The sequence below is a fragment of the Moschus berezovskii genome, chromosome 12 (genome assembly GCF_049115385.1).
Source record: "Moschus berezovskii isolate FMDL1 chromosome 12, NW_MosBer_1.0, whole genome shotgun sequence".
Taxonomy (NCBI): Eukaryota; Metazoa; Chordata; class Mammalia; order Artiodactyla; family Moschidae; genus Moschus; species Moschus berezovskii.
Genome location: NC_142471.1, coordinates 66,879,421 through 66,899,921, shown reverse-complemented (window position 1 = coordinate 66,899,921; position 20,501 = coordinate 66,879,421). Strand labels below are relative to the sequence as shown.

Sequence of the window (20,501 nt, the reverse complement as noted above, 5' to 3'; positions counted from 1 at the left end):
TTCTGAAGTACAGAGTTAGGGCTTCACCATCTTTTGGGGGAACAGTTCAACTCATAACTCTGCTTTTGATGTTGATATGGCAAGGAGATGGGTAGGTCAATAATTAAACCTGTGGCTATTTCTGAGATAACCAATTAAGACTTTTTTTTTTTTTAGCCTCAGAAAAAATGTTAAAAGCATGGAAAGAAATGGAAGAAAAGGCTATCCACTATGCTGAGGTAAAATCTCTGAGCTCATTCTGTGTGCTTATTAACTCCTGACATCTCCCTTAGAAATTCTTTGGTTTTGGTTTGTAGAGTATTTCTCATATCATTCCTGAATATCAGACAGATAGTATGTGTATATAGAGGGAAGTACCACAGTGGATAAAAACAAGAGCTTTGGGTAAATGAGACTAAAATGAAGCCTCACTGTGTCTCAGTTTCCATGTTATATTATGGGGACTGTACCTTTTTTAGTGGGGTTATGCAGATTTAAGTGGGAGTGACTAATAAATGGTAGTTATCACTGTTATTTTTAAGACTGGTTTTGATAGGACCGCTGGACATCCTGTTTTACTCGGGACAGTTTCAGTTTACCTCTCTTGCCTTAATTATCAATTAGTTAAGTTAGTTAAGTGAAAAACGCTCAATTGTGTCTGACTGTTTCTGACCCCTGGACTATACAGTCCATGGAGTTCTCCAGGCCAGAATACTGGAGTGGGTAGCCTTTCCCTTCTCCAGGGGATCTTCCCAACCCAGGGATCAAACCCGGGTCTCCCACACTGCAGGAGGATTCTTTACCAGCTGAGCCACAAGGGAAGGCCAAGAATACTGGAGTGGGTAACCTATCCCTTCTCCAGGGGATTTTCCTGACCCAGGAATCGAATCAGGGTCTCCTGCATTGCAGGTGGATTCTTTACCAACTGAGCTATCAGGGAAGCCCTTATTATCAGTAATACTCTCAAAATTATGCTGGTTTGGACAATAAATTTTTTGTGGTCACACTCTAGGTGTCAGATTCCTTCTTTACCTGGTACATCTGTCTGTGGTCCCATTAAATTGTTGCTTTCCTTGATGCCAGCACTTCCTGAGGAATGAGTGTGGCAGTTGGTACCTGGGTTGGGAAATCCAGTGTCTTTATCTTTTTGCATCCTTATTCAAGTTGGGAACAAGAGACACGGAAAATCGTAGAACCAAGATGCAGTGGTATTGATGGTCACTTTTACTTATTAGTGACACTTCTGTCTTTTTCCTTCTCAGGAGGAGAAAGAAAATGCTAGTAGTCTACTGTTGTCAGGAGAGAAGCCTGAAATAAGTTGGTTCTCATGTGAAAGTTACATGTCATAATCTGAGAGACAAAAAGACTTGCACAAAATCAGTGTTTTTTTGTTCTGTTACTGTAAGAAGTCATTCTCTGAGTTCCTCGTGTTATATGGTGGTGAGCCTGTCATTTCTTTTGTGTTTCATCATATTTTAGGTGGGTGTCATTGGATACCTGGAGGATCAGATCATGTCCCTGCACACTGAAATCATGGAGCTACAGAAGAGCCCCTACGGACGACGTCAGGGAGACTTGATGGAATCTCTGTAAGGGTGAAGTCATGTTGTTAGCGTTGGTGTCTGTAATTTTGGGTAGCAGGTTATTCTTTCATTGTATTTCTGGAAGGTTATATGTGGTTCTTTTCTATAGTTTTTCTTTCCACAAATACACTGGTATCATATTTAAAAAGGAAGTTCTTTCCTAATCACAGGAAATTTTGGCAATAACTCTTTGGGTTGACATTTGCTATCTATTTATTTTTAAAAAACTTTATTTTATATTGGAGTTATAGTTGATTAACAATGTTGTGATAGTTTCAAGTATTTAGCAAAGGGACTCAGCCATGTATATATATATATATATATATATATATATACACACACACACACACACACACACCTATTTTTCAAATTCTTTTCCATGACCTCTGCTTTTTAAATCAAAGCATCTTTTCATGTGAGTGTTAATAATTTTTCAAGTATTTTAAGTTGCAAACTATTTCCCTACTTACCACACTTCTGGTTTTAGGAAGATATCATTTATTAAATTCCCTAAATAAGGTTAACTTATTTAGTTAAGTGATGGTAGATCAGAGCAGATACTTAGTATATTAAAGTGATGGTAGATCAGAGCAGTATATTAAACTTTGCATCTTAAGATCTTGCTTATTACCCAGTTAAACACCCTGTAAAATATTCATTGGCAATATATAATTACTTGAAAATGGGGTCATTACTCTATTCAAATAATATTGTTCATTTCAAGTGGGAAATTATTAAATTCATTAAACTACCTTCACGTTTAGAAACATGTTTTCTCTTTCATAGGGAACAGCGTGCAATTGATCTATATAAGCAGTTAAAGCACAGACCTTCAGGTAAGACACTTTTACGGTACACAAAGGCATTTTAGGAAACCATCACTAGCTTAACAAATCTGTGAAACAGGATTTTAAGCAAGCTGCAGAATAAATTCCGGTTTTGGTATTGCCATTGAGATATTTAGGGGCTTCCCTAGTGGCTCAGTTGGTAAAGAATCTGCTTGCAGTGCAGCAGACCTGGGTTCAGTCCCTGGGTCACGAAGTTCCGCTGGAGAAGGGAATGGCAAACTACTCCTGTATTCTTGCCTGGAGAATTCCATGGACAGAGGAGCCTGGCAGGCTATAGTCCTTGGGGTGGCAAAGAGTCAGACATGATTGAGCAGCTAACACTTCAACTTCACATTGAGATGTTTATGGTACAACAGCATTTAAGTCTGTGAGAATTTAAGAAATTAGGAAGGCAAAGTAATAAAATTTGAAATAGAAGAAAAAATTTTAATATATTTTTAATTGAAGGATAATTGCTTTATAGTATTGCATTGGTTTCTACCAAACATTAACGTGAAACAGCCATAGGCTTACTCATGTCCCCTCCCACTTGAACATCCCTCCCACCTCCTTCCCCATTCAACCTCTCTAGTTTGTTACTGAGCTCTGGTTTGAGTTCCTGAGTCATACAGCAAATTCCCATTGGTTATCTATTTTACATATGGTAATGTATGTTTCCATGTTAATCTCTCCATACCTCCCACCCACTCCTTCTCTACATTGCCCCCACCACCTCCAGCCATGTCCATAAGTCTGTTCATAATGTCTGTGTCTCCATTGCTGCTTTGCAAATAGGTTTTTCAGTAGCATCTTTCTAGATTCCGTATATATGTGTTCAGTTCAGTCGCTCTGTCGTGTCCGACTCTTTGCGACACCATGGCCTGCAGCGTGCCAGGCCTCCCTGTCCATCACCAACTCTCAGAGTTTACTCAAACTCAGGTCTATTGAGTCGGTGATGCCATCCAGCCATCTCATCCTCTGCCATCCCCTTCTCTTCCCGCCTTCAATCTTTCCCAGCATCAGGGTCTTTTCATATGAGTCAGTTCTTCACATCAGGTGGCCAAAGTATTAGAGTTTCAGCTTCAGCATCAGTCCTTCCAGTGAATATTCAGGACTGATTTCCTTTAGGCTGGACTGGTTGGATCTCCTTGCTGTCCAAGGGACTCTCAAGAGTCTTCTTCAACACCACAGTTCAAAAGCATCAATTCTTTGGTGCTCAGCCTTCTTTATAGTCCAGCTCTCAAATCCGTACATGACTACTGGTAAAACCATAGCTTTGACTAGGTAGACCTTTGCTGGCAAAATAATGTCTCTGCTTTTTAATAAGCTGTCTAGGTTGGTCATAACTTTTCTTCCAGGGAGCAAGCATCTTTTAATATCATGGCTGCAGTCACCATCTGCAGTGATTTTGGAGCCCCCCAAAATAAAATCTGTCACTGTTTCCATTATTTCCCCATCTATTTCCCATGAAGTGATGGGACCAGATGCTATGATCTTAATTTCCTGAATGTTGAGTTTTAAGCCAACTTTTTCACTCTTCTCTTTCACTTTCATCAAGAGGCTCTTCAGTTCTTTGCTTTCTGTCATAACAGTGGTGTCATCTGCATATCTGAGGTGATTGATATTTCTCCTGGCAGTCTTGATTCTAGCTTGTGCTTCATCCAGCCCAGCATTTCTCATGATGTACTCTGCACATAAGTTAAATAAGTAGGGTGACAATATACAGCCTTGATGTACTCCTTTCCCGATTTGGAACCAGTCTGTTCTGTATCCAGTTATAACTGTTGCTTCTTGACCTGCATACAGATTTCTCAAGAGGCAGGTCAGGTGGTCTAATATTCCCATCTTTTAAAGAACTTTCACGGTTTGTTGTGATCCTCACAGTCAAAGGCTTTAGCATAGTAAATAAAGCAGAAGTAGATATATGTGTCAGAGAAGGCAATGGCACCCCACTCCAGTACTCTTGCCTGAAAAATCCCATGGACGGAGCCTGGAAAGCTGCGGTCCATGGGGTTGCTGAGGGTCGATCACCACTGAGTGACTTCACTTTCACTTTTCACTTTCATGCTTTGGAGAAGGAAATGGCAACCCACTCCAATGTTCTTGCCTGGAGAATCCCAGGGACGGGCGAGCCTGGTGAGCTGCCGTCTATGGGGTCACACAGAGTTGGACACGACTGAAGTGACTTAGCAGCAGCAGCAGATATATGTGTTAGTGTATGAAAATTGTTTTCTCTTTCTGACTTAATTCACTCTGTATAATGGTCTCTAGGTTCATCTACCTCATTGGGACTGACTCAAATGTGTTCCTTTTATGGCTGAGTAATATTCCATTGTGTATATATATGCCACAGCTTCTTTATCCATTCATCTGTCGATGGACGTTGGGATACTTCCATGTCCTAGCTATTATAAATAGAGCTGCAATGAACACGGGTTACATGTGCCTTTTTCAATTTTGATTTCCTCAGGGTACATGCCTAGTGGAATTGCTGGGTCATATGGTGGTTTTATTCCTAGTTTTATAAGGAATCTCCATACTGTTCTCCATAGTGGTTGTATCAATTTGCATTCCCACCAGCAGTGCAAGGGGGTTCCCTTTTCTCCACACCTTCTCCAGCATTTATTGTTTGTCAGTTTTTTGATGATGGCCATTCTGACCAGAGTGAGGTGATATCTCATTGAAGTTTTGATTTGCATTTCTCTAATAATAAGCGATGTTGAGCATCTTTTCATGTGTTTATTAGCCGTCTGTATGTCTTCTTTGGAAAAATGTCTCTATAGGTCTTTTGACCATTTTTTGATTAGGTTGTTTGTTTTTCTAGTATTGACTTGTATGAGCTGCTTATATATTTTTGAAATTAGTCGTTTGTCAGTTGTTTCATTTGCTATTAGTTTTTTCCATTCTGAGGGTTGTCTTTTCACCTTGTTTATAGTTTCACCTTGTTTATGTTTATAGTTTATGTTTTTGCTGTGCAAAAGCTTTAAGTTTAATTAGGTCCCACTTGTTTATTTTGAAATAGAGAAAATTTTTAAGGGAAGTGAAAGGAAGGAATGAAAGAGAAAAAAGGAACTCAGAGTTAGGGAAAGAGGAAGCAAGAAAATGTGTGGAAAGATGTAAAACAAACAAAAAAAAGAAGAAATGCTGCTTAAAATTAAAGAGATTGGAAAGAATTTGAGGCTGTGGGTTCAGGTGTGGAATGGTCAGAGGGATGCCCATATGCTAGGCCAAAACAGTGTACTCTGAAAATGATGCCTTCCTCCGTACCTGGTCACTGGTTGCTTATTTCATTGACAAAACTGTTCATTTCTGTTGAACATCTGCTGAATACAGAGCATGTTCTGATGGAAAGTGCACTGGATTGAGAATTGCATGCATGTTCAGTCATGTCCAACTCTTTTTGACCCCACAGACTGTAGCCCACCATGCTTCTTTGTTCATGGGATTTTTCCAGAATGAATACTGGACTGGATTGCCATTTCCTTCTCCAGGGGATCTTCCAACCCAGGGATTGAACTCATGTCTCCTAAGTCTCCTGCATTACTGGAGAATTCTTTGCAACTCAGCCACCAGGGAAGCACCTGGATTGAGAATTAGAAGGCTTTAATTCTAAATTGGGCACTTTATTGAGCAAATAACATTTTTTCCTGGTATCTCATTTCTTCTTCTGTAAAATGGGATAGGAATCTAACTTTCCTAACTCAGTGACTATAATATATGGCATTATATTTGACAGGATGTTTGTGAAAATGCCTGAAAACTATAGAGTATTATGCATGTGCAAGATATTATCCTACAGTTAAAAACTGATCTGTTTTGAAGGATTAGGGAAGAACTAAAAGGGGAAGTCTGTGCCCTGATTTGTTATATACTGAAATTGTAAACAAATAAATAAAACTGTAACTTTTACACCTTAAAATTACAAACACATGCAAATCTTAAATAGTATCTAACAAATAACAAAATCTCCTCTACATTGGTTTTTATTGTAGTGGTTTTTATTTATTCAGTTAATTAATTAACTGAACAAATTCCACTACAATACATGTAGTGTATTACATGTAGTGTATCTCAAACAAACATGTATGAGATATGTATACAATAGGCATCTAACCCTGATTGGGAGTCATGGTTGGTTAGGGGAGGTTTCCTATAGGAGATGACATCTGAGATGAGCCTTAAAGGTTAAGTAGCAGTAGCTTGGTGGAAGAAGGTATATATGAAAGAGTGTATATACTCTTATATATGCAAGTATGATAAAGACACGTACATGTCACAGTTAACATGTTTGAGGAAATGTATTATGACTGGATTATAAAGTTTCAGAAGGAGAAATATGACTGGATCACAAAGGATCTGGCATGTCATAGTAACAGTTTTGGATTTCATCATGATGGCAAAGAGAAACCCTAAAAAGATATAATCAGGAGAATGGCATGATCAGATTAGCATTTTAGAAATACTGTGTTGGTAGCATTGTGGATAATGGACTACAGTGTGGCTGGGTTAGAGACATTTATCAGTTATGAGGTTGTTGAGTAATTGTGGCATAGGATAAGGTAGGACATGAACTAAAGCAGAGAGCCTGAACTGTGGCAGTGGGGAGTGGCAGTGAAGAGAAGGAAGATAAAGGCAAGAGAGATATTTAGGAAGTAGAACTGATAATATTGGGTAATGGATTGGATATGGGTGGAAAGAGATGGGATAGAGAGTCATGGGTGCCTGCCAAGTTTCTGGCTAGAGCAGTTGGGTGCTGTCAGCACCCAGTTCCAGTGGGTGAGGACCACTCACCATGATAGGAAGTACAGGAAAGATGACAGGCTTAATGGGGAAAGAACATGGGTTCATTTTTTTACATGTTGATGTTAAGGTGTCAGTGGAACATTTAAATAAGATGGACAATAGTATATATGTGTGTATGTATCTATAAACACACATATACATATATACATGTGTATTGTATGTGCATATGTATGAATGTATTGAACATGTGGATTTAATGGAGAAGTCCAGACTAGATATTTAGCTGGTTTGAGAGTAATTAGCCATAGGAATCAAGTGAACATCTTGTATAAATATGTTGAATAAGTAAACCAAGGATGGACCTAGGGAATACCAACATTCAAGAAATGGCTAGAAGCAGAAGAATGTACAAAAAGATTGAGGAATGACTTGAATGTGTGGCAGGAATGATAGGATGGGAATAGGACAGAGAGTTTCAAGAAGAAAGTGATCAGCGTGGAATGCTAGAGATGTGGGTGAAATGCTAGAGATGTGGGTAATAAAAATGATAATGAAAATATCCATCAGACTTGGTAGTTTGGACATCATTGGTGATCTTGGTAAAATAATGGCCTTTTGAACAGAACTAGATTGTAGTGGGCTAAGGAGGGAGTGGGATAGAAGGAACTGGAGAAGCCAGTCTAGATCAGCAGTGCTCAAAAGTGTAGCTCATGAACCCCTGAGGATCTGCAAGGGATCCTTTTAAGAGGAGTCAGTGAAGTCAAAACTGTTTTCACAATACTAGAATGTTATTTGCCTCTTTTACTATGTTGACATTTTTACTGATGCTGCAAAAACATTGGTGGGTAAACAGCTTGCACCTTGCTTAGCATGAATGAAGGCACTAGCACCAAAGTATGCTAGTAGTCACTGATTTTCACCAATGTGGGTTCATAGTTTAAAAAAAAAATGCCAGTTTCATTTAAGAGTGTCTTTGATAAAGCAGTAAAAATTGTAAAGAAATATCAACCCTTGGATATATGTCTTTTTAATATTCTCTGTGACAAAATGGAAAGTACTCATAAAGTGCTTCTGTTACATGCTGAGGTATGAAAGTGAAAGTCACTCAGTCGTATCTGACTGTGACCCCATAGACTATACAGTCCATGGAATTCTCCAGGCCAGAATACTGGAGTGGGTAGCCTTTCCCTTCCCCAGGGAATCTTCACAACCCAGGGATCAAACACAGGTCTTGCGCACTGCAGGCGGATTCTTTACCAGGTGAGCCACAAGGGAAGCCCAAGAATACTGGAATGGGTAGCCTATCCCTTCTTTAGGGGATCTTCCCGACCCAGGAATCGAATCAGGGTCTCCTGCATTGCAAGTGGATTCTTTACCAACTGAGCTATGAGGGAAGCCCTGCTGAGGTATGACGGTTGTCCTAAGGAGAACCACATCAGCAACTGTTGACACTGCTTGTGGACCAGCCTCTTTAACAGAACACCATTTTACTTGGAACAATGATCATCAGATAAACTGTAGCTCTTCAAATTTGGGTATGTGGCAGATATTTTCTAAAAATTAATGGAGCATGACTGTCACTTGAAGGATTAAAAAAAAACCATATTAGTTGTCAATGATAAAATTCCATGTTTCAAGCAAAAAATTAGAATGTTAGAAAACTATCCATTATCCAAAATTTGTCAGCTTCTCAATACTTAAGTACTTTTCTGATAAGATTGGTGGTGTTATTAAAAAGATTTGCAAAAATGTAAAATAGTGCCAGTACTCTCACTAAATTTTTTGAGGAAAATACAGATATTTTGGATTAAAATGTTTTAATAATGAGTTTATGTTATTTTTAATGAATAAATAAATATTTTTATATTTCTCAGTTTAATTCCTAAAAAACTCTGGGGTTCTTAAGGATTTTTGAGTTTAGGTGTCCTGAGACCAGTAAGTTTGAAACCTGATTATCTAGGCTATTCTTTCCTAAAGCTTGGCTGTTAAGGAACGAAGAGAGATGAGCAGCTCAGAGAGGTTGAAGAATGAAAGGAAGTCAATTTTCAGAAGAAAGACTTAAGCTTGTTTATGCGCTCGGGGCCAAAAGCCTGTGGAGAGGGAAGTCTCTGAACAACTTTGAGGGGCTGACTTCAGAGAATAGTGGGAAGGGTTGCGCTTGTTGCTCCTGATCTTAGAGAGGGAGATGTGTGTGGATACAGACACTTCTGTGTGTATAGGGAGTGAAAGGTGAGAATCTTACTGCTTTGCAGCCTCCTATCCCAAAGTAAGATGTTGGGTTAACTGTAATAGGAGAGATGTGACATCATAGATTCAAGGAGTATGTGAAATGAGTATGCTTTTGAAAGCTGCTGTGTGTAGTGGGAGATGTTGCTGGTCCAGGACATTTATTAAGAATTCAGAGCATAAGTGAAAACCTGTGAATTAGTTAGGACAGCAGAGAGAATGAAAGTATAATTGTTTTGATGGTAATGTTTAGCAGCTTGGATACAGAAAACTGATAGAGCAGGTGGGTAGACTGGTCTAGGGTTAGGATGTTGCTGACAATAAGGGGACAGAAAAGTTGAAAATAATGACCAAAAAAATGATAGAAGTTAGAGTAAAATACTGAAATTCAAGATTTCAAATAGAGCAAGGCTAACTTTTTTCCTTTAATCAGTATTTATTATTACTCTCCATCTCCTGACCAATGAACCAGATATTGTAGATGAAGATATCCATCCATTGACTCAGTCAAATTAACTTTCCACAGTCATTGATAAAATTTGTTTGGGTTATTCTTACAAAATCTTTGCAGTAGTCACAGGTATCAGCATTTCACAGGGCCTAGAAATAAATTTGCTATCCAAAGAACTGATAGTCACCTCAACTGACAAACAAGTTGTGACAAGAAGTTTTGTCTATTGTTGGGGCTAATATAATCACACTTGTGGTGTATGGTCTTTGGTGCCTTTTCCAGTTTAGAGTTGACTTGATATTCTTGTTCAGCTGCAGATGGTGAAAATCAACTTTCCCCATGCTTTATGTTGGAGTAGGTTAAAGTTCTGAGGTCGTTGACCATCTAAAAGAGCTATATGCCTTATAGTTATATGGCAAAGCTGTTGGGCTTGATCTGTGGGATTTATTAATAAGTGCTGTTTGGAGAGAAGCCTTTTGGGAGTCTCTGGTTGTTTTTGAGGGAGAGACAGAGAAAAAGATGTGTGGGGAGTAAAGCTGAATACTCGGGGAGGTCTTCACAGTGCTAACACAGGACACAACTTTTTAAAAATCTCTTGATATTCCTTTCATAGTAAAATGTGGGTAGCATCAGTAACCATTTCTTGGGACTCCTGTGAGTATTAAATGAGAAAACTGTAAGTAGATAATAGCATATAATAATATTATTATTTTTGCATTCAAGATTAATTATTGTCTGGGGAAATGCCAGCATGGTCCATGACCAAACTTCCAATTTTTTAAAGCTTAAATAGCCATTTTCTGAAACATAACAGTTAATGCTAGTTTATGGGTTTGCTTTTTAAATGAGGTGGCATCTCCTATAATGGTAGAACTCACTGTGACCACCATCCCACCACCATCCCATTTGGTGGATCTTTGTCAGCTGCCAGTTTACTTTGAGATGTCATACTGCCCTCAAACTGAACTTTCAAGATGTCTGCAGGTCCTTTTATGCATCAGCTTAAGTTGATAAGCTTTTTTCAGTGTTTTCATGGGTAGAAACAGATGGATAAACATGAAATTTCAAGCAACCTAGCTGGAACTCCTTTGAGTCAGTGAAAGTTTGATGAATTGTCATACTGCTTCTAAATAAACTATGTTAGTCATCCAAGAAAAATTGATCTCTTGTCCAGAAAGCTGCAGTTATGTCTGGGGCTTGAATTAGCCAAGATAATTCTTCTCAAAACAGAGAAGATACAGTGTCTTTGTTATGCAGTGATAAATCTATGTATACATTGTTGTTGTTCAGTCTCTAAGTCCTGTCCCACTCTTTGTGACCCCATGGAGTGCCTCACATCAGGCTTCCCTATCTTTCACTATCTCCTGGAGTTTGCTCAAACTCCTATCCATTGAGTCAGTGATGCCATCCAACCATCTCATGCTCTGTCGCCCCCTTTTCCTGCTGCCTTCAATCTTTCCCAGCATCAGGGTCTTTTCCAATGAGTCAGTTCTCCGTGTCAGATGACCAAAGTATTGGAGCTTCAACATTAGTCCTTCCAATGAATATTCAGGGTTGATTTCCTTTAGGATTGCCTGGTTTCATCTCCTTGCTGTCCAGAGGATTCTCAAGAGTCGTCTCCAGCACCACAATTCGAAAGCATCAATTCTTCAGCGCTCAGCCTTTATGGTCTAACTCTAACATCCATACATGACTCCTGGAAAGACCATAGCTTTGACTATAATGGACCTTTGTTGGCAAAAGTGATGTCTCTGATTTTTAATACTCTGTCTAGGTTTGTCTTTTCTGTCTAGCTTTTCTTCCAAGGAGCAAGCATCTTTTAATTTCGTGGGTGCAGTCACCATCCACAGTGATTTTGGAGCCTATAAAAATAAAATTTGTCAGTTTCCATTGTTTCCCCATCTATTTGCCATGAAGTGATGGTACTGGATGCCGTGATCTTAGTTTTCTGAATGTTGAGTTTTAAGTCAGCTTTTTCACTTTCCTCTTTCACCCTCGTGCTCTTTAATTCCTCTTTGCTTTGTCATTAGAGTGGCATCATCTGCATATCTGAGATTGTTGATATTTCTCCTGGCAATCTTGGTTCCAGCTTGTGAGTCATCCATCCTGGCATTTCACATGATGTACTCTCCATATAATTTAAATAAGCAGGGTGACAATATACAGCCGTGACTCCTTTCCCAATTTGGAACCAGTCCATTGTTCCATGTCCGGTTCTAACTATTGCTTCTTGGCCTGGAGACAGGTAATGGTCTGATATTTCCATTTCTTGGAGAATATTCCACAGTTGTGATCCACACAGTCAAAGGCTTTAGCATAGTCAACGAAGCAGATTTTTTTTGGAATTCCCTTTCTTTTTCTGTGAATCATTGGATGTTTCCATTTGATCTCTGCCGCCGTTTCTAAATTCAACTTTTACATCTGGAAGTTCTCGGTTCATGTATTGTTGAAGCCCAGCTTGAAGGATTTTGAGTATTACCTTTCTAACATGTGAAATGAGCACAATTATACATTAGTTTGAGGCATTGTCTTTCTTTGGGATTAGAATGAAAACTCACCTATTCCAGTTCTGCAGCCACTGCTGAGCTTTCCAAATTTGCTGGCATATTGATGCAGCACTTTAGCAGCAGCATCTTTTAGGATTTCAAATAGCTTAGCTGGAATTCCATCACCTCCACTAGCCTTGTTGGTAATGCTTCCTAAGGCCACTTGACTTCACACTCCAGGATGTTCTAGGTGAGTGACCACATATCATGGTTTTCTGGGTCGTGAAGACCTTTTCTGTATAGCCGTTCTGTGTATTCTTGCCACCTGGGGCTTCCCTGATGACTCAGATGGTAAAGAATCTGCCTGTAATGCAGGACATCCGGGTTTGATCCCTGGATTGGGAACATCCCCTGAAGAAGGGAATGGCTACCCACTTCAGTGTTCTTGCCTGGAGAATCCATGGACAGAGGAGCCTTGGCGGACTACGGTCCATGGGGTTGCAGAGTCAGACACAACTGAGCAACTAACACTTTCACTTTCATGTATACATTCAGTTCAGTTCAGTCGCTCAGTCATGTCCGACTCTTTGCGACCCCATGAATCACAGCACGCCAGGCCTCCCTCTCTGTCACCAACTCCCAGAGTTCACTCAGACTCATGTCCTTCGAGCTGGTGAGGCCATCCAGCCATCTCATTCTCTGTCGTCCCCGTCTCCTCCTGCCCTCAATCACTCCCAGCATCAGTCTTTTCCCGTGAGTCAACTCATTGCATGAGGTGGCCAAAGTATTGGAGTTTCAGTTTTAGCATCAGTCCTTCCAATATACACACAAAGACAGACTTTGTTTTTAGTTATATGATTATTTATAGATCTATAATCTTAAAACCTTTTATACTAATTTAGTTTTGAAATTAAATGGAGATGTTAATTATTTAAAACTAGTTTCAGATTTTTAGGAATTTTTTGTTTAGGGCTGGTTTGTTTCACGCAAAAGAGAGGTTGTACCTACTGACTGAGTTCTTTTATAGATCACTCCTACAGCGACAGCACGGAGATGGTGAAAATCATTGTGCATACTGTGCAGAGTCAGGACCGGGTTCTCAAGGAGCTGTTTGGTCATCTGAGGTAGAAATATTATTTTATTTCCTACTGAAAAGCCAGGGAACTTTTGCCAGGTTCCTTTTAAAACATAATACCCCTTTCTGGTAAGTATACTAGACCCAGGAAGAGTACTGCCAGTACGCTGCAGAGCTTAACCACAGCTGCATGCATTTAGTGTCCTGTGTGCACTGGTTTGCAGATCAGTCCCGAAATCTGTGCTGATTGTGATTCCCCCAGCTGGGTTTGGGAGTATGGGGTATAGTCTTGGGGGGTATGTAAGTGTCTGACACAGATTTTACCTCTCCAGCAAGTTGTTGGGCTGTAAGCAGAAGATTATTGATCTACTGCCCAAGGTGGAAATGGCCCTCAGTAACATCAAAGAAGCTGACAATACTGTCATGTTTATGCAGGGAAAGAGGCAGAAAGAAATATGGCATCTCCTTAAAATTGCCTGTGTAAGTAATTTTTAATATGAATTATTTAATATGACACTAATTTGCTGTTATTCCCTACAAAAGGGTTTTTTATCAGCATTATTTCTGTCCTCTTGAAGACATATGTATTTTATGTTGGGTTGATGCTCATGTTCTTTGCGTGGTATCTCACTAATGATTCAGATGTAGGACTTCTTGATCATCCTTCATTCTCTCTCTCCTTTCTAGTCTCCTGTTTTTATACTCCTCCCAACCCTAGACCACTGTGGTCACCCAGCCCAACTTGGGGATAGATGTGCCTGGCTAATTTGAAACACCAGCCCTTTGTTCAACTGGAGTTTTTTTTCTCCAACTAAAGTAGAATGGAAGGATGTATACATCTGATTTTAGTCAATGAAGAAAGAGGTCCAGGACAGGATAATTAGTAGGGTGTGTAACAGTGGAGATAGTTTTGTACAGAAATACTCTGGTTGTGCATAAAAGTAGTGATAGAAATTTGTCTTAGGAATATGAATGCATGAAGGTGCTTGCCTGTAATTTTATTTTTTTCCTTCAGACACAGAGTTCTGCTCGGTCCCTTGTAGGATCCAGTCTAGAAGGTGTAACCCCTCAGCTGCCCCCAACTTCAGCAGAACGTGAACATCCTCTGTCATGCGTGGTAACTCCTCAAGATGGGTGGGTTCACTTTGTTACAATAGATAGTTGTGTGTTCAAGAGCAGTGGTGGGAATGAGACAGTAGAGTGAAGTGGTTAAGACGTAGTCTTCACTGCCTTATAGACCAGGATTGAATCCTGATTGTCCCTTTGTAATAACCCCACACAATTAACTTGACTGTTTTAATGTTCACATTTCCTCACTAGTAAAATGGGAAGTGCTATGAAAATTCAGCTAGACAGTATATACAAAATTTTTGGGAAGTGAATCTTCGGCAAATGTTACTTCTTATTAGCTCAATCCAAGTTCTAAGTTCTTTATCTATTATTAACTTATTAAACCTTTTAGCCATACTTTATTCCTAAATTTATCATTTATCTCTAAGAATTTATGCTATCTTTTTGCAGTTGTCATTTTAGGGCCTTTGATCACCCCTCTAATGGAATTGAGTTTAATCCACTCATTTTATAACTTAGTATTCTTAAAATCAGACTTTTTTCAGTGCCTTAAATCGTTTTTGGAAACAACTCAAGTTTGAAGTCCTATATTTTCTTTTAATTCCTACTCTTCTGCTAAAAGCTGAATGACTATCCATTTCTGTTATTTTTCTCAGCGTGAGATGTGCCGTATCCAGAGCCAGTGGCTCTTTGCTAGCTTGTGTATTGTCGCTTTTCTTACACCTCATGGAGACCTCTACAGTACCAGCATTTCCTGGAAGCTCTGCCCATAATTAGTTTTGCAGAGGTGCAGCCGTGTAACATCACTGCTCAGGAGGTCAGCAGCTGCACATTCTGTACTCTGCTTTTATGAGAGAAAAGCACATGGCAGGAAGGCAAGCTGATACCAGGTATTTTATCTTCTTAAAGAAAGCAAGTTCTAGGGTATATTTTAGGGTCATTATCCAATTGGCCCAATGTAATACATACACAGCTATAGCATAGACTATAATTAGTTTTATGGACTTTAGGAAATATTTCATTATCTTTTTGCTTTCATTAGAGGCATTTGGGTTTATTAGAGAATGCAAATGGTTGCAAATGTTACCACTTTACAAGTGATTTTCAGTGTGAGGTTATGATTGTTTGCAAAAATATATTCACCAGGAATTTTAAAATATATTTTCCAAAGGGAAGATTGGTTTCAGTAATAATACACCTGTGGTACTTAATCACCAAGGATTGGGGACTGTTGACCTCACTTTTTCTATCTGTTGAATAAGCTGAATGAGAATTTAGTTCTAAGCTAACAGTGACCATCTTCCATGGCCTGGATGTTCTACTAGGGTAGGGACTGAGGGTTAGTAAACGGTAAGGATGGAGACGATATGGAAGAGAAAAGTATAGAAGATAGAAATCAGATTCAGGATTGTCTTCAAATTTCCAAGGATACTTCTTGGTTCTTGGCAGCTTCCCTGTCACAGTTTTCTTCTGCTGTCCTCAGGAATCAGCTTGCTTTTCTTTTTCATTGCTGTCATCTATATTCTCCACAGTTTTTTTCACCTTTCCTAATCTTTGCAGAAAGTTTATCTTTTCTATTTCTTACCCTACATTTGTGTCTCAGAAGTAAGCATGCTGATGTTTTTATTACTTGTAAGGAAAAGGAAATGTTCCAGAAACAAAAAGAGATCTTCCATCTGGCTGTGCCACAGGATCTCTTTTTCCCGAGTGAGCATTTTCAGGGGGAAAAAGTTGTATGTAAGTGCCACTTATATTTCAGAGGAAAATCAGATTGGCGTTATAGTGGACTCCTTATCATTAGAGCTGAGCAGAGGCAGCAGCCTGGAGTAACAAACAGGACTCTGCCTCTGGGTGGGAGGGATGAGCAAACTGAAGACAACAGGAATCAGCTGCGTTGGGTTGCTGGGTTGTGGTGGTGTAGGAAGAGCAGTATCATCCTGACCCTGAAGATTAGAAAGTAGAGGAAATTCATGTGCCCTTTTGCTTTCATCCCACAGGGAGACTTTAGCACAAATGATAGAAGAAAATTTGAATTGTCTTGGCCATTTAAGCACTATTATTCATGAAGCAAATGAAAAACAGGGCAACAGTATGATGGTAGGTTTTATATAAATATGGATGTGTGTTTTAAGTGTGTTGGGTGCAAAGGGTTTAACTTTCCATGCTGGACTTATCTGGTGTTTGGGGAATAGAACTCAGAGGAAAGAGCATTTGAGGAATGCTTAACCTCAACTTCCCATCTTCTCTTACTCATGGATACACTAGGATTATGCCATCAGTAATCTTTAATAGCATTTTTGGTCAAGTTAAAAATGATTGGTGAGCTTTCTTTGCAGTGTGACCACTGAAATCAAATGGTCTGTACTTTTTTGCTTCTGCAGTCAGTTTTCTCCAGTAAGATGGGACATAATTTGTACTGTAATTCAAATATAGTAACTGTTGTGTGCAAAATGAATAATGTTAATATGGTTACTAACAGAAGTGTTTTTATGAAGATTTGATTGCTATGAATTGTTAAAACTTGGAGAAACTACACTAAAATATTTACTGAATTAACTTTTACTATAGTCTTGATATTAATTCTTTGTTATTTCCTCTTTCATTATTTGCTTCAAATATCTGAAAACTCTTTGAAATTTTTTTTTGCTGGTAGAAATTAAGGTAAACTAAACTCTTTAATTGTAACTTATTTGTACTTGTGGTTTTTCAACTTTTGATTATAAAATCTCCAAATAAAAAGAAAACTTGTGGAAATGAACACCCATATACCTACCGCTTAAGAGTCAAAATCTAATGGTGACTTTTTCATGCCTGGTTTTAGAGTCTTGATTGGAGTTGGTTAACAGAATGACTTGCCACTTAGTGACTCTCCTGAAACCTATGAAGTTGTTGCTGCACATGTTGGACGTTTGTTTTTCTCCTATGAAACTATTCTTCAAAAACCATTCAATGGAAGAAATGACTATGATCAGAAACTCCACATGATTTTACAGCATAATATTTTGACTCTGTGTAATTTTAACCTCTGAACAGATAGAATTTTATGTCAGTGGACTTAAATCCATTTGTCTTCAAACCTGGTAAAACATTACTTATTTAACTGATTCTTTCAACATTTAACTTTTGGGCATAAGGCCAAAATGTGTATACAGAGAAGAAAATCTCAATATGTATTCTAAGTAAAAAGTGTTTGCCTGTGTTTCTGTGGAAGAGACTGCTTGTGTTGCACTTAACAGTGCTCTTCCCAGCATCATAAAAGAATTTAATCCCATTTTATTGCACATTTGATTGTATCCCTTTCCTAGGAAAGGAATTGTGCATTTGTGCCTTTAATACCAATTGATTCTTCCAAATCTTGTTAAGTGTGCTATGTGTATATGTATTTAAGATGTACATTTAATAATATCAAAGAGAAGATGCCTGTTAATTTATAATGTATTTGAAAGCTTATCTGTGTTTTCATTTGTAAAAATGGGTCTTTTAAGGAATCTTTCATGTCTTGTCATACAAATTTAAAGATCTGCATTCCTTATCTGTAATTCCAAAATCCAAAAATCTTTGAAAACAAGACTTTTCATAAGATTGATGACAAAATTCATCTGCTTGCACATCCAACTGATGTTGAGTCTGCTTATCCCATTTAGTGTGAATATTATTTTCTTTTCTTGCAGAAATATTACTGTATTTGATTGTTTGGGGGAAGGGTGCTGCCACAGACCCTGCCTGAGGTTTATGTAGTATGGTATATGCACTGAATTACCTTTCTAAAATCTGAAAATTTCATAATTCTGAAGCATCTGGCCCAAGGGTTTCAAGACAAGATTGGGTGCCTTCAAGATGGTATGGCTGCAGACAGGGTTTCAGATAAAGGATTGTGGATCTATCATCTGTTAAATAATTTAGAAGGTATTACTTGTTTTAAAAATGTGAAATGATTTTGTATTCTAGACAGTTTTTCACTTTGTGTATTAAACAATTTTTAAATTACTTTTTGAATCTCTATTCATTAAAATCAGATTGTAGCAGAATAATTGAATATGCTTTGAGAAAATGTGAAGGTTCCATGAAGCAGAGTTGGAGCACAGAGTAGCATAACAAGCTTTTAATGTACTTAGGAATGAAACAGACTTATGGTAAAGGCAGTATTGGGTAGCTTCTTTAATACAGTCTTTTCTCCTGAGATGGCCTGTCATCACTATCTGTTTCTAAAAACTGTGCTTATACCATGTCCTAAAAACTGCTGTCTTAGTTACACCATCCCCATTTTTGCTAATAGTGTCATTTTCCCAGTCATCTCAGTTTGAGACCTTGGGATTGTCTTTGCTAACTTTTTAGTCAACTGCTACTACTACTGTTTCTCTGAATATGGACATTCTGACTATCAGCCGTTAAAACTGGCTGTCTCTCTCTTGCTTCTTCCAGTTCTAGAAGGTTTTAATCAGTAAATATTTATTGGGTACCTGTTGATTGGAAGATATTGAGCAAAATGGGAAGATCAGAAAAATTAACACAGACAGTACAATAAGTGTTTATTTGGAATGAAATTATTGTTAAAGGCTTTTTGAAATGAGCATTTTCTAAATGTCATTATTATAACTGATAAAAGATCTGGTATAGGGTGGGATTATTTTTATGGTTTGTGGCTGATGTGACCTCAGGAGAGCCGGATCTGTGTGATACAGGCAAGTGGTATGAGTCAGAACTGCCTATTACAGTGAGAGCACCTGAGATACGCTTTTGATACATGAGTTGAGCACTATTATTTGTTATTTGGTGATAAGTTTTCAGAGTTGAATTTCAGTTGTGGATTATATCTATTTCATTCGAACAATACTATGAAAAACTAAAATAATTCATCCAGAAAACAGAAGCAGACAGGTTATTTTTGTTTTGCTTTTTGTAGGTCAAAATAGCTAAGCTCTGCAAGTAACATTTATGTAGTACAGACAAGGTCCTATACATTCCTAGGTGTAAAAGTCAAAGGGATGATCCAGGTAAGTGCATTTATTGAAGGGAAAAGCTACAGTTGTCTGGGAGGGCTTGCTTTAATGAAGATTTGAACTGATTCTATTACCTCTTTACATTTCCACTAGTTACAACTATTGAAACCTTATGCCTGCAGTTTACTGACCACTTGGCTTCCCTGTTTCCTGTTCCATTCTGAGCCATTCTGTAGACTCACTGACCCAGAAGCACTGCGTTCTCATACCTCCCTACCCAAGAGGTTACAGAGCCCTCCAGCTTTAGTCTATTTGGTCTATTTGTGGTCCCACCGCTAGTCTTTCAAAGCTTACATGACTAATGCCCAACCTCTTCTAATATGCTGCCCTTATTTCCCTTATATTCATCTATCTCACTCGTATCTTTACTCTTTCACTAAAAGCAGAGACATCATTTTGCTGACAAAGGTCCATGTAGTCAAAGCTATTGTTTTTTCGGTAGTCTTATACCGATGTGAAAGTTGGACCATAAAGATGAGCAACAAAGAACTGATGCTCTCAATTATGGTACTGGAGGACACTCTTGAGAGTCCCTTGGACAACAAGGAGAGCAAACCAGTCTAGTCCTAAAGGAAATCAACCCTGAATACTTATTGGAAGGACTGATGCTGAAGGTGAAGCTCCAATACTTCGGCCACCTGATGTGAAAAGCTGGCTTATTGGAAAAGACCTGATGCTGGGAAAGATTGAGGGTAGGAGAAGGGGGAGACGGAGGATGAGATGGTTGGATAGTATCACTGACTCAATGAATAAGAGTTTGAGCAAGCTCCGGGAGATAGTGAAGGACAGGGAAGTCTGGCATCCTGCAGTCCATGGGGTCACAGAGTCAGACACTACTTAGTGACTAAATAACAATGAATAACTTAAAAGGGCAGAAAGTAGTGAAAAGAAAGTTTGTCTTTAATTCTCTAGCCACTCAATTTCCCCTCCCTACAGAAAAGCGCATTTGAGCCTTTCAAAATCAGGGCCTAGCCTAATATTCCACTCCTTCCCATCACAGAGGCTTCAAGGAAGTTCAAATGCTCACTGTTCCTAGTCTTCCTGAAGGACCCTCCCAACA

The 20,501-nt window shown here is 38.7% G+C and overlaps 1 protein-coding gene across 3 annotated transcripts in view; it reads left to right on the top strand.

Annotated features, from left to right (window-relative positions):
- Positions 1-18,428, top strand: part of CHUK (component of inhibitor of nuclear factor kappa B kinase complex) — a 42,390-nt gene extending 23,962 nt beyond the window's left edge. For 2 of the 3 annotated variants that reach the window (XM_088842262.1, XM_055424887.2), the window contains 8 exons: positions 157-218; positions 1,459-1,568; positions 2,349-2,398; positions 13,323-13,419; positions 13,703-13,850; positions 14,386-14,504; positions 16,439-16,538; positions 17,263-18,428. In XM_088842262.1, the coding sequence (XP_088698388.1) occupies positions 157-218; positions 1,459-1,568; positions 2,349-2,398; positions 13,323-13,419; positions 13,703-13,850; positions 14,386-14,504; positions 16,439-16,538; positions 17,263-17,292 (716 nt within the window). In that variant the 3' untranslated portion in view covers positions 17,293-18,428. The remainder of the gene's footprint in view (positions 1-156; positions 219-1,458; positions 1,569-2,348; positions 2,399-13,322; positions 13,420-13,702; positions 13,851-14,385; positions 14,505-16,438; positions 16,539-17,262) is intronic. The other variant, XM_055424888.2, reaches the window with a different exon arrangement.
- The last annotated feature ends 2,073 nt before the right edge of the window (positions 18,429-20,501 follow it).